This window comes from Ovis canadensis, chromosome 16 (genome assembly GCF_042477335.2).
Source record: "Ovis canadensis isolate MfBH-ARS-UI-01 breed Bighorn chromosome 16, ARS-UI_OviCan_v2, whole genome shotgun sequence".
Classification (NCBI taxonomy): Eukaryota; Metazoa; Chordata; class Mammalia; order Artiodactyla; family Bovidae; genus Ovis; species Ovis canadensis.
Window position 1 is genome coordinate 20,835,353 of NC_091260.1, and position 14,920 is coordinate 20,850,272.

At 44.4% G+C, this 14,920-nt stretch overlaps 1 protein-coding gene across 5 annotated transcripts in view; it reads right to left on the bottom strand.

Moving 5' to 3' along the window:
- Positions 1-14,920, bottom strand: part of ARHGEF28 (Rho guanine nucleotide exchange factor 28) — a 346,403-nt gene that overhangs the window by 154,564 nt on the left and 176,919 nt on the right. For 4 of the 5 annotated variants that reach the window (XM_069556181.1, XM_069556185.1, XM_069556183.1 and 1 more), the window contains exons 8-9: positions 3,781-3,833; positions 3,147-3,207 (exon numbers count right to left, since the gene is read on the bottom strand). The exons of the other annotated variant lie outside the window; for it this stretch is intronic. In XM_069556181.1, the coding sequence (XP_069412282.1) occupies positions 3,147-3,207; positions 3,781-3,833 (114 nt within the window). The remainder of the gene's footprint in view (positions 1-3,146; positions 3,208-3,780; positions 3,834-14,920) is intronic. 5 annotated transcript variants of the gene reach the window in all.

Below are 14,920 nucleotides of genomic sequence, written 5' to 3' on the forward strand. Positions count from 1 at the left end.
CCAAACAGACCCCTTCTTCCTTTTTAATTTCCATATGGACCCATTTTATCTATCTCCTCTCTTTCTTTTGCTCCAAATGCTTTGCCCCCTCCTGCATCCCACCTGCCCAGCGTGTGAGGGCGCCGTATGCCAAGGAGTCCCACTCTTCAAGATGGCAGCACAACAATCAGACCCTGGCCCTCAACTCACACTCTCCCCTCTGAGCAAAAGGTCAAGCCTGCACAATATCCACAGAGAGTGGGGCCCTCGCTTCTGGACTCACCATAAACGTGATGTCAGTATCATGACTCACTGCTGACGCAGCTCAGGGGCACTGGCTTGGATGGGGTTACCACCTACTGCCCACCGGAGACATTATTCCTCCCATGAGTAGTCATCTTCAGCGTATAAACTAATGTCGAGGTGGCTGTCGAGGCACCAACAACAATACAAGGGAAACTTACTCTGGATCGTCCCCGTCCAGTGCAAGAGTTACAGTTCCGAGGCAGCTCCTCAGTCACACTGCTCGCACATCCCATGCTATACTGACATACGTGGCCACTGGCTGGATCTGAACAGTGCAAACACAGAACCAGTCCATCGTCACAGAAATTTCCACTGGAACAGCCCTGACATCATTGACGAGATCACACTAAACTCTCGTCACACTGCTTTGAATAATACCAGGCAGCAAAGAAATGCACCTCAACCCCACAGCAATCAGTCCTGCCTCAGAGTCTAAGCACAATATCAGCTTTACATACGAAGTAAAACAGTTTGCAAGCGGCCCCGTGGAAAAAGCCGTTTCTGGTTCCAGACACCAGCTTACCACCTGACTCTTACTGCTCGCTGCCTTCTTCTGTCTCAAAGGTCCTTTTACCTTTTAAATTTTTTTATGTTATATTGAAGTATAGATGATTAACACTGTGGTGATAGTTTCTGGTGGATAGCAGAGTGGCTCAGCCAAACATACACACATATCCATCCTTCCCCAAACTCCCCTCCCGTCCAGGCTGCCACATAACTTTGAGCAGAGTTCTCTTGTGCTATACACTAGGTCCTTGTTCGTTACCCATTTTAAATAGACTGGTGTGTTCATGTTGACCTCCAACTCCCTAACCACCCCTTCCTCCCAACCTTTCCCCCCTCCCCACCCCTGCAGAAACCATAAGTTCATTCTCTAAGTCTGTGAGTCTGTTCAGAAGGTTCTTTTAAAATGTATCACGTTCTTCGCATAAGGTAATTTTTTTAACCCACCAAGTTTTGATGAACAACAAAGCAAGAGACAATCTGCACAAGGGACAACCATTCACAGACCTCCTCGTAAACGGCCGAGATGAAAGGCATACAGGCTCATCTCTCTCAAACTCTTCATCACCTCCTCAGACACAGTGACGTTACTGACAAAAACTTCTATTAGGCCAGGTTATTAGTTTCCGTAACATGCACCTTCTTCCCCAGTAAGGATACCAGTGTGAGAAGAGAGTGCATGTTTAGAGCCTAAAATTAAAATAATCCTGCTACTCAATCCTTTTGCCAGCCAACATTCCTCCCCCACCGGCAATCTGTCTTGGTAAACATTCTTCAAAGCGAACATTCCTGGAAGCATGATGCAATCTGGAGAGGAGACATCCTGCACGCATGAGCAGCGGCCAGACCCTGGGCTTCAGCGGCCCACGACAGTCATCTACGTGGACATGCCTGCTTTCCCTTCTTCCTCTCCCTCTCTTCTGGAAGTAAAGTACTCCTCTTGTCCTCTTACCTTATGTAGCTTCCCAGGTGGCACTAGGGGTAAAGAACCCACGTGCCAATGCAATAGACACAAGAGACACGGGTTCAATCCCTGGGCTGGGAAGATCCCCTGGAGGAGGGCATGGCAACTCAGTCCAGGATTCTTGCCGAGAGAAACCCCATGAACAGAGGAGCCAGGCGGGCAGGGCTACCATCCACAGGGTGACAGAGAGTCAGACACGACGGAAACAGCTTAGCACACACACACCTTACACAGCAGAAATAGTAAAGAGCACACAGCGCCAGGGATGGTCTAGTTTCTATCCAAATTTCAGTGGCATCTCATGCAGGGAGATCCAGAAACCACCTCTGCCTGCGGCACAGCCAAGTGGCACACGGGGTGCTTCCCCCTTGCCCTGCTTTATTCCCCTGGTTTCCTAATTGCTCTGCTCTGTGCCTGCCAGGCGAGAAAACACCGCCCAGGGAGCCCCCTGCACCCTCCACTCGGCAGGCCCACCCACCTTGGTTCTCACCTAGGGAGGTGTCCTGATCACCACCCCCCTGCAGCTCCTAAGGCTGCTCTGCCCCAGCACTCTCCAGGAGTCCGAGCAGCTTCAGCTTCACTGAGCCTAAAGAAAATGACTGAGAAATTGATTCTCTGCTTCCCACGTCTCAGGCGCCCAAACGAGGAGGCATCAGCTGATGGCCCCGTCTGTGTATATCCTCAAAACCCAACAGCTTCATCAGGCTCTGACTCAAAGGTAAGAATGGAGCCCTGATGAGCCCTGAACAATCAGCAAAGGCTCAAGGAAGAGGTGTGGGGTGATACCCCTCGCAGAGTGCTGAGTTATGATGCCTCTGAGTGGATGGGAATTCCCAGGGCCACAGGAAGAAATACCTTCCTCTTGCCAAGAGAGTGTCTGCTTCCTTTAAAACGACACCCACATCAGATCCATGCCCCAGGGTGAGCATCTGGTCTTTTCCTGAGGCCAAGGGGAAAGATCCCACAGACTCAGTTCCAAGGGGTCCTCACCAGATATTAAAGTGGGACAGAGGTAAACCTGGGGATCCTGAGGCCCGGCAGATGAAGCTATGCATCTCGAGTCCCCCATTTACTCTCCACAGTTGCCCCCGTCAAATCACCTACACACAGAAGCTAGTAGTGCCTGCCTCATAGGGATAACAGGGTAGCATACAACCAGCTCTAAGCCAGCACGTGCTCAGAGTAAAACCGTCCAGGAAAAGCTTGGATTCCTTCCTTTGTTTTGATTTGTTTTTTAGATTGTAAATAGAGACTCAAATGCATTTCAAGAAACAGACACGGCTCCCAGGAAGGAATACTTTATTTCTAAATAGATTTTCTTCTTGGCCCCTGCATACCTGTGTCTGTGATACCCCGACATGAATGCCAGAGGAAGCCATATGTTGGAACATACCCAAATCTAGCCTGTCCGGGTCCTCATGTTCATTCAGTGGAACCACCGGGCTTTTCACATGCTGAAAAAGATAAAGTCAGGTCGGTTTTTTACAAGTTACTTACTTGCTAACCCTAATGTTTATTTTTGTAAATGGAAAAGCAACCTAAGAAAACATTAGGAAAGACATGTTACATATGTCACCATATGTAAACAGAAAAAACAAGTCTTGTACTTAGTATTAAGAGCCAGAAGTAAGCAAAGGATCTGTACCAAGCTGAAGCATGCCTAAAAGCCATCCATAGACTATTTTATATTCAGGGAATATCTCCCAGGTTCATTTCTGAAGACACATTGTTGGGAAACATCTACGGATACCATCTTCAGGTACAAAGTTTTAGAAAATGTATTCAATTATCTCGCATAGACAAGACACATATATACAACCCAGAAAGACCGCTAGGTTTAGTCATCAAGGGTAGAGATCGAAAATTTGATAGAGGAAATAATTCAAGTTATTCTCAACATGTCTTGAGACATATCCCTGAGATTTTCTTGCTTTGGGTTTTTTCCTGTGTTTATTAGCACCAGATCTTCACTTCCACTTCAACTCCAGAGAGAAGCACAAAGAGGAAAACAGCCAGAGAACCATTACCTTTACATCCTCCTTCCTAGGTGGTGATCCGCTGCACCCTGAATTCCTAATCTCTGCAAAAAGAATAATTATCATCAGGATCCACTGATAGGAACATCCTTTAAAAAAAAAAAAGGGGGGGAGGGGGGAAGAAGAAGAAAAAAGGCGGAGGGAAGAGAAACTAGATGACAAATATAAATGATTAGCTCAGAGCTATCTGTGTGGAACTCGGTTCTAGATTTGGCTTCTTAAATAACTCCACAGAGCAGTGCATGACTGACAGCCCACACTCTGGTATTATCTGTGTGGACCAAGACGTAAACAAGCCAGCCCAGGAGCTCTCACAGGAAATCCTGAGGAAGAAGATGACCGTTAAATAAACAAACCCCCCAACCCAGAAGCAAGGCCACGTGCTGACCGAAGCTTCTCCATACAGCACTCCTTCTAAGGATGTGACTCGTACCCACCTGAGGAAACCCCGCACTTCTCTTTCCTCCAGTACCACTGACTTCATGTTTCAAAAGAGCCTAGCTCGTTCTAGATGAGGTTCAGCCTTTCCTTGCCCATGATTTAAAGTAAAGAACAGCCCTAAACATCAGCCCAGCCCTTGGGCAGTGCCCGGCTCCATCTCACCAGCCCCAGGCACTGCTCTGCATAAAGGCTTTCCTGGAAGCATCAGTGCTCATGATGTTCTGGGATGAACAGGAAGGCCCACTTAAGGGGTATTTTTCTCTGTCTTGACTGATTGGTTCTCTTCCCAAATACTCAGTCGCCCGTAAACAAGAGCCACTGTGGTTGAAGCAAGCACTGAGAGCAGGTTTGGGCCTGAGAACAGAAGAGACGGCACTGCTGACAAGGGCAGTGGGGCGGAGATCTTCAACCAGGATTTGTGTTCGCATAACAACACCTTGGGCCCAGGCTCTCTTCTGCTTCTCTGCCCCCGGGCTCTGCAGGATGCCAGTTCTGGGGAGCCCCTAGTTTTCCCAGCAGGTGCATTAACTAGGCATTCCCTCCTCTACTGACACTCCTGTTACTGTAAGGCACAGAGGTCTCACACCACCGAGTAGGTTCATTCAGGCTCTTCTTCCTGCCTGGCAACAAGGCCGGCTCTCATCCACATTTCTGCTTAGAAAAAGTCTAAGGTCTTCATCTAGGTGGCTTTTCGGGACGAATCTTCCCAGGCAAGGATGGAGCAGAGAAGTCAACAAACACAAAGTCATGCTGTGCTTTTTTAATGTGCATAACAATAACTTTGAACTTGCTTTACATTAAGTTAATAAGACAATTGCACTCCACCACAGTACATTGGGGTTTCCCCAGTATCTCAGCTGGTAAAGAAGCTGCCTGCAATGCAGGAGACCTGGATTCGATCCCTGGGTTGAGAAGATCCCCTGGAGAAGACAAAGGCTACCGACTCCAGTATTCTGGCCTGGAGAATTTCATGGACTGTATAGTCCACGGGGTCACAAATAGTCGGACACAACTGAGCAACTTTTGCTTTCACTTTTCACAGTATATTGGGGCTTCCCGGGTAGTTCACCTGGTAAAGAATTTGCCTGCAATGCAGGAGACCCTGGTTCGATTCCTGGGTCAGGAAGATTCCCTGGAGAAGGGGTAGGCTACCTACGCCAGTATTTTTGGGCTTCCTTGGTGGCTCAGACAGTAAAGAATCCACCTGCAATGCAGGAGACCTGGGTTTGATCCCTGGGTTGGGAAGATGCCCTGAAGGAGGGCATGGAAACCCACTTCAGTATTCTTGGCTGGAGAATCCCCATGGATAGAGGAGCCTGGTGGGCTACAGTCTATGGGATCACAAAGAGTCGGACACAACTGAGGGACTAACACACACACACACACAGAATATATTGCTCTTGAATTCATACTGTATATTAGCCTCTGTGATGAAAAATGAAAGGACAATAGCTTCAATTTTATGTAGTCAAGACCACTGACCTCAACAGGGACTAAGGACAAGACAGTAACTGATGCCCAGCCTTTTGTCGTCCAGCATCCCAACCCACCTTTACATGCACATCCCAAGTAAGGCCTCCAGGTGGCAGCAGAGTACCATCTGCAGAACAGGGCCCCTGATGGGAATGTCAAAATGAGACAACTTCACCCTTCAAAAGCCTGCTGTTTAAGCACCAAAGTCCAAAACACTATGTTGGGAGAAAGTTTTCGTCCTACTGCACAGATGCAGAAAACTGATGTGAAGCTTCCCCTATAGTGTTTACCATATGAGAGCACAGCAAGTCTTCTGTTTTGAAATATATATAGCCAAACTAAAAATTCAGTGAGCACCCAACATGTTAAAAAAAAAAAAAAGAAGGGAAACTAGAACTGAAGTTTCAACAGATACATGTGCACTCACAGCAAGAGAGCCACCGACATTTTTATTGCCCGTCACTGGCTATTACTTTAGAGCCATTTTAGACCACATACTCTTAAATGATAAGAATTCTGCATCTCAAAAGAATTCTGCACCTATGGCACTGATTCAGAAGAATAATACACATTTTATTCAGGGTTGCTGATGAAGAAAGCTCTGTCAGGTAATCCGCCTGCAACAACAAAGGATGTGTTCACCCAGTAATCTGTTCAGAGTCCATCCCGGTGGTATGTTTGGATTCCATCTCCCTGCCCCCCTCTCAAAAAAGCTAATCTTCATCTACAGCCAGCCTACATTTTCCATACAGTCTAAATCAATGCTGTGCAAGATTCAAGCAAATAGTACAAACTATGTTAAAACAGATGTCTTCATAAAACGTATACTTCATCATTTTAAGAACTTTCAAAGCTATAAAGCCTTTATCTCAAAATCATTAAAAATACTTGTGACAATAATGGATCTTTAATTAATCTAGGATGATACAGAACTATATCTTAGAGATTTTAAAGAATTTGGCACTCCTTCCACCGGAGTTTAATTGCTCCAGCAGAGTTTCCACTAAATGCCTAGGATCCTTTTACACTCAGCCGTTGCACCACCAATTGCAGAGTGCAATCAAACTATTCATTGCTATAGCAACCTTCAGCGGATAATGATATCAGTAAACCCCAGCTATTCTGTTTTAAAGGCCTATTAATCTTGCCTTCAAGGCCCACCCAGAAGTAAAGATCACCCCCTCCTAAATCAGACTTACCAAACATCATAAACATGTTCTTTATTGCCAAACTATAATAGAATAAGAAGTAATCTCTAATATTCATGTTCACCAGGGACACTGCACCAGCAAACAGGGTTTTCAACACAGGATGGAGTAGCTGTAAGATTAATATCAATGTCTTGTTAAGAAACAGATTAGCCTAATAGATCTCAATTCTGTGCACAAACCATACTGTCTCCTTTTGAGAAATGGGACCACAGAGGTTAGACTTAAACAAAGAGAAAGCTACGTCAAAACTACAGGCTGCTCAGCATTCTTCAACTACAATTTGCTGTGCCGTCTGACTCCTCCCCCAGGAAGAAGCAAAAAGAACCTGGATCAGAAGCAGCTAGACAACTACTGCAGCTTCCCTTCCAGCTCAGGTTCAGCTCTCTACAATCAAGTCCCCAGCTGGGTTAGACATGCAGGGCAGCGTCAAAAGCACAAAGGAAAACAAGGGGCATGCTCTCAGCTTGCTCTCCTGCCCCACCAATGCCCAAGGGTCTCACAGGGTAGTTCACAGTCTTTGAATGAATCCTCTTCTCCCAAAAGACTATAAGCACTAGGAAGGTTGGGTCCAATCAATTTAAGTCCAACACTTGCATCTCAAGGACCAAGCAGGGTGCCTTTCATATTACAGGTACTGAACAAATGCTTCTCTCCTTGACTAGGATCCAATGCCCCCAAATAACTGATGAGATAGAGTAGATCATTAGGGACAAAGAAGGGAAAGTTGTTCACTTTTTAAAATTACTAATTTCAATACTTTTCAACACTTTTAATACTACCATTATTTTGTCACAACTTCTGAAATGCCAGGTTGATGAGACAGATAATGCCTTTCCCCCGGCTTCCCCCGACTCCTCCAGCTCCGCAAGGCCCAAGCCACACTGGAGTTTCACTAATAATTTCACTTCCATGAATCACCTCAATGTTTTATCCATGTGTGCATGTCTGATTCACAACATGAATGAGAGATTCAGAGCATGTTGTGAGATTAATTCACAACATGAATTCTCACAATATAGAGAATTACAATGGCAAAGGGAAAAAATTTGAAAATATCTGTGACGTCTACCACTCTCAATTCAGAGGTTATCACAACACTCTGACCTTTTGTTTTAGTATCACCATTATGTCTTTTTCACTGAAGGAATTATAACTTTTATTCTTATTAGGAATACTAGTAAATTTGGAAAACTCAGCAGTGGCCACAGGACTGGAAAAGGTCAGTTTTCATTCCAATCCCAAAGAAAGGCAATGCCAAAGAATGCTCAAACTACCACACAGTTACACTCATCTAACACGCTAGTAAAGTAATGCTCAAAATTCTCCAAGCCAGGCTTCAGCAATACATGAACCGTGAACTTCAGATGTTCCAGCTGGTTTTAGAGAAGGCAGAGGAACCAGAGATCAAACTGCCAACATCTGCTGGATCATGGAAAAAGCAAGAGAGTTCCAGAAAAACATCTATTTCTGCTTTATTGACTATGTCAAAGCATTTGACTGTGTGGATCACCACAAACTGTGGAAAATTCTGAAAGAGATGGGAATACCAGACCACCTGACCTGCCTCCTGAGAAATCTGTATGCAGGTCAGGAAGCAACAGTCAGAACTGGACATGGAACAACAGACTGGCTCCAAATCGGGAAAGGAGTACATCAAGGCTGTATATTGTCACCCTGTTTATTTAAATTATATGCAGAGTACATCATGAGAAACGCCGGGCTGGAAGAAGCATAAGCTGGAATCAAGATTGCCAGGAGAAATATCAATAACCTCAGATATGCAGATGACACCATCCTTATGGCAGAAAGTGAAGAAAAACTAAAGACTCTCTTGATGAAAGTGAAAGAGAGTCAAAAAGTTGGCTTAAAGCTCAATATTCAGAAAACAAAGATCATGGCATCTGGTCCCATCAATTCATGGCAAATAGATGGGGAAACAGTGGAAACAGTGTCAGACTTTATTTTGGGGGGCTCCAAAATCACTGCAGATGGTGACTATAGCCATGAAAGTAAAAGATGTTTACTTCTTGGAAGGAAAGTTATGACCCACCTAGATAACATATTGAAAAGCAGAGACATTACTTTGCCAAAAAAGGTCCATCTAGTTAAGGCTATGGTTTTCCAGTGGTCATGTATGGATGTGAGAGTTGGACTGGGAAGAAAGCTGAGTGCCGAAGAACTGATGCTTTTGAACTGTGGTATTGGAGAAGACTCTTGCAAGTCCCTTGGACTGCAAGGAGATCCAATCAGTCTGTTCTAAAGGAGATCAGTCCTGGGTGTTCTTTGGAAGGAATGATGCTAAAGCTGAAACTCCAGTACTTTGGCCACCTCATGGGAAGAGTTGACTCATTGGAAAAGACCCTGATGCTGGGAGGGATTGGGGGCAGGAGGAGAAGGGGACGACAGAGGATGAGATGGCTGGATGGCATCACCAACTCAATGGATGTCATTTTGAGTGAACTCCGGGAATTGGTGATGAACAGGGAGGCCTGGCATGCTGCAGTTCATGGGGTCGCAGAGTTGGACACGACTGAGCAACTGAACTGAACTGAGTAAGAACTATCATTTGGCCTTCCCCATATAAATATAGACTAGAAGAAACAATGAGAGACTTATCCACAGAAATATCAGCATGAGCCCTGCTAGTCCATGAGTTCCAACACTCCTGCCAATGCACCAAGCTCGACCCTCCATCAGGTTCCCACTGTGCCCCAGGATAGGCAGTCAGCGAGAGGACGTCAGGATGAGAAAAGACCTCAAACAACTCTGAAACATCATCGTCTGTGATAATTTTTCTATTTCTACTCTGCATTCTTTCAGAAAGAAATTAAAACACCTTTTTAAAAAAATACATACTGGGTTTTTAAATTTAAATGATTTGTAACACTTTTTTGAGCCACAAAAGTAATTAAGAAAACTTGAAAGGGACTAAGAAAAACAATCTATAAAGCCACCATTAATGGCTTAGTATAGTCTCTTCACGCATACACATACATATTTGTAATTGTATATTTGTATTTGTGTGTGCATATATGTGTACATATGTGTGTGTATGTGTGTGTGTATGTGTATATACGTAACAGCTTTAAGGTATAATTCAATACCATACTACTCCTCCATTTAAAGTATACAATTCAATGATTTTTAATATACTCAGAGTTGTGCAGTCCTCACCACAACCAGTTTTAGAACATTTTCATCACCCCAACAAGAAGCCCCATATCCAGTAACTCTCGCTACTCATTTCTCCCCAACCACCACCTCTTCCACCCCAGCCCTCAGTAATCACTAACTGCTTTCTGTCTTCAGTTCAGTTCAGTTCAGTCCTCAGTCATGTCCGACTCTTTGCGACCCCATGGACTATAGCACGCCAGGCCTCCCTGTCCATCACCATCTCCCAGAGTTCACTCAGACTCATGTCCATCGAGTCCGTGATGCCATCTAGCCATCTCATCCTCTGTCATCTCCTTCTCCTCCTGCCCCCAATCCCTCCCAGCATCAGGGTCTTTTCCAATGAGTCAACTCTTCGCATGAGGTGGCCAAAGTACTGGAGTTTCAGCTTTAGCATCATTCCTTCCACAGAAATCCCAGGGCTGATCTCCTTCAGAATGGACTGGTTGGATCTCCTTGCAGTCCAAGGGACTCTCAAGAGTCTTCTCCAACACCAGAGTTCAAAAGCATCAGTGGATGCCATTTTGGATATTTCACATAAGTGGAATTATACAGTATGTGGTCTCTTGTAACTGGCTTCCTTCACAAAGCATGTTGTCAAGGTCCTTTCATGTCATAATGCATCAGTACCTCATCCCTTTTTCCTACTAAATACTATCTGTCTCCCTTGTATAGATAGATCACATTTTTGTGTGTCCACTTCTCAGTTGATGGACTTTTTGGATTGTTTCCACTTTTTTGGCAGTTATGAATAATGCCACTTTGAACATTTGTGTACAAGTTTGAAGAGATCTATGTTTTCATTTCTCTTAAGTATATATCTAGGAGTGTCATCACTGGGTAATATGACAGCTTTATGTGTAATATTTTTTAATTATATATATATATATTTGCATCTCCAGTGTGTACTCTCTCCTACACCCAGCCCCATAAAATCTCAATCAGTCAAAAATTAAGTCATGAGGTTAAAAAAAAAAAAGGTATCCTCAGCCCCCAGATTTGGTTGCAACTATCAACTAAGCAGAAGCTCTAAGTCACTGTATTTCAAATTGAGGTTAGGACATAATTTTCCTGATTTACTCAACTGCTTGAATAAAATGAGGCAAGGTCATCTTTCAACAACATAAACAGAATTCAATTTTCTCTTAGGAATACTGTTATGTCCCTAAGATTTCACACTTGGATTATAGTTCAATTCAGAAAAAGAAAAAACAGAATAAAAACTCCTTAATTATACCTTCAACTTGAGCTTATTTCAACCATATCAGACTCCTCAGTTAATATGCTTAGTAAATGCTTGTCCTTCCCCCACTCCTGCTAATCTGACCTAGCTAGAGCCGTAGGGGGCAAAATTAGCTGTGCTCAGATGAGCTCTGAGAAATCCAAGATTCTTTCCAGCTCAAACTAGGATTCTTTAATTCTATGATGTACTGGGAGAGGTCAGATGGAGAATTTGTGTGTGTCTGAGAAAATACTAATACTATTGTCATAATACACAAAATGGACATTATATCAGCTTGGTATCTTATTTTAATCCTTGGACTTATAATGATGAAACTGATTCTTTTCTGGGGGCAGGGGGAAGAAAGTGGACTGGCAAAGTCAGATATAGAAACAGAGAGAAGGCTGAGCTCTCTGTCAAATGAAGGAAACACAGGTGACTTCCTGGGGTTTTGAAGTACGTTCTCTGGGTATGATTGGTAATTGTCTTGCAGATGCCCAAGTACTTGACTTCAAGGTAAACAACTCTGATCAAGCCCTTGGATGGACACTTCACAATGGGGTTAAAATAAGAGCTGTGTTCCCAGCTGAGTAATCACCCCTGCAGAACAGCCTCCGTAAGGGCTATGCTAAATCCCGAACGCCTCGGGCCCCAGCCATCCTGCTTAAAGGATCTGCATCTTGACAAGACCCTGGAACCATATTCAAAAGTTCTAAAAAGATACATGAAGCCACAGTATTTAAAACGAAAATTCTTGGAAAAGAAAGTCTGCATGGATAAAACACCTCTTACTGGATTTCCCAACAATATTTCACAGGAGAGGTTCAAATAAGGAGAATCGATCAAATGATTTGGCTCCTATGTGAAATACAAAAGGAAAAAGGATGAGTCTATCTACAAGTGAATCTACCTACAAAACAGAAATAGAGTTACAGACGTGGAAAACAGACATGGCTACCAGGGGGAAGAAGGGGAGGGATAAACTGGAAGACTGGGATCGACATATACATACTACTGTATATAAAACAGATGACTAGTAAGAACATGCCGCACAGCAGAGCAACTCTACTCAATACTCTGTAACGGCCTGTATGGGGAAAGACTCTATGATAGAGCGGATGTATGTACACGTGTAACTAGTTCACTTGACTGTCCGCCTGAAACAAACGCAACATTGTAAATCAACTATACTTTAATAAAACCTTTTTAGAAAAAAAGGAGAACCCACCACACAACACCCTCTTCCCGCGTCACTCAGAGCACAGAGAAGAGCTGCACCCCCGTCTAAAGAACGCTCAAGCGAAAGATTGCTCACCTGGTCACTGCGACACGAAGGCTACACCCTGATATCGCAGCCGCACACTGTAACTCACGCTCATCTCGAGATAGCGTTGGCTAAGCATCCCAAGGTGCCCCACCTGCATTTTCTCATTTAAACCTTATTTTGAAGGAAGTATGAAATGACACTCCCACTCCATTCTCCACAAAAGGAAACGCAGCGGAGTCACTCGCACCCTGTTGAGCAGTCAGTTCACGGCAGAGCCGAGGTTTTGAGCAGAGGCTGCTCACTGCTGGTGTGTCATCAAGACATGTCTCTGCATGCGGGTCACAATCTCTCATCATAGCAGACAGGTCAGTCATGTGGAAAACAGCTCATTTCTAGGCAAGGATTCCAGTTTTGCACTATTCCATCGTACAAAAGCTGGAGAGGATTCTAGAGCAGCAGTCCAAAGTCTAAGCACGTAAATGTTCTGTGACAGAAGGGTGGCGGGCGTCTACAGCATGGTGGGTAAGAACGTGCCCACCTGAGTTCTGACTGCCCGAGCAAGCTGTGTCACCCCACACAAGATACGTGGCCTCTCTCTGCTACCACCTCCTCGTGGCCACAATGTGATTCCTGACTCCCAAAAGTGCCCCTCTGCAGGGCCACGGGGGGGTGTGCTCTGCGAGTGTGCAAATGTGGCTCGGCTCCCAGCAGCACACCCAGCACCTCGAGCAGCGCCTGTCCCTCCACAGAGACGCGAGAGAGTCAGAGCAAGCACACTCCAAAGGTTTTTTCCTCTTGGTCCTTTTGGGTAACTGCTTCATCACTAGTAATGAGCACAGTGCCTGGCAGAGTGGAGCACTCAGCAGAGGCTCACTGAACAGTAAGTCAGTGGGCGTGCAGGGTGAATGTCTGCCTGCCTAGATCGGCTTTTGCATGGGGACCCCCAGCCCCTCCGCCTTCCGCACGAGACAGTGAGCGGGAAGCCCCTCTGAGGCAGCTGGAACTGCCACCTTGGCCCTGAAGGAGACAATTTCTCCCTCTCCCTTGGTGTCTGGCATTCAGGTTGCAAGCCCAACTCCCTACTTCCTTGTTAGAGAGAATGTGCGAGATAATTTGTGGTAAGAAGACAACAACGTAAAAGACCACTCACATAAAATTTGAGACAGACAATTACACAGGGGTTTTTAAAATGGCAAAATAATAGAAGAAAATGGATTCATATAGAGGTCAGTGGTATTGCGATGGTTGTATTTTACAGCCCCATACAATCTAGGTAGGTAACAGCCTCCCAAACAACATTAAAAAGTACTGTGGGCTATGTGAGCTCAGCATTCAAGATGACCATAAGTAGTTTCAAAAATGCCTCCCAAGCCCCTTCTCGGTGTGAGAATTATATACTAAGAGATGGAGAGAATCCACATGGTGGGGAAAAGAGAGGACATAATAAGCTTGAGAAAGGGCAGAATCAGGAGAGATGAAGAGTAACATTCCCAAAGCACCTTCCACAGATCATTTTCATAACATGTTGAGAACAAAGAAAAAGGGAATTCTCCCATGATCAAGTCAGAGAACTGTTGGGTTAAATAAGAAACACAGGTTTCCTGACTGCAAGACTTACTAGAACCTACAAAACATTAAACGCATTCTTGATTTGCAAAGTCGCAAAGAGCTGGACACAGCTGAGCAACTGACACACAATTTCCAACGAGGGGTTTCATGTGTAGCATCTCTACTTATGTGGACAAAGAATTCTTATTCTTCAGAGCATTTTCCAAGGTTGGTGTTCTGTACAATGCTTCTTAGGAACTACCAGAATAGGAGATCAAATGAGGACAACGATGTCAAGAGACAAAATGGAGTCAATTGGTGGATCAATACACACTGATAATTAGCTTATTCGTCCAAGCATAGTGAAAATGAGGTGACTCTTTGCCCATTTATTTCATTTGGAATAACATCTCACCATTCTGGGAGAACAATTACAATCATGAAATTATGGAAACATAATTGATTCAGAGACAATAATAAAAACATTTATCACAGTAATAGGGAACAAGTATATTTCTAAGTTAAAGCTATTATTATCTTTTAATCAATGGTAGCTATAGATACACACGTAAAACATCCCCCTATACCCCAGGAGGAGTAGAAAAACATGATCTATTAAGAATCTTCTATGATATCTCAAAGGGAAAGTTTACTTTGGGGGCTTAAATAGGGGGGAAAAATCAAGCTCTCACACTCAAAAGGTTTTGTTCTTCCTGTTGAGTTGCCTGCAGACTTTACAATGAACAAAAACAAATTGGATGTTTTCATTTTAGCTAAATACTGCCCTCTGCTGGAATG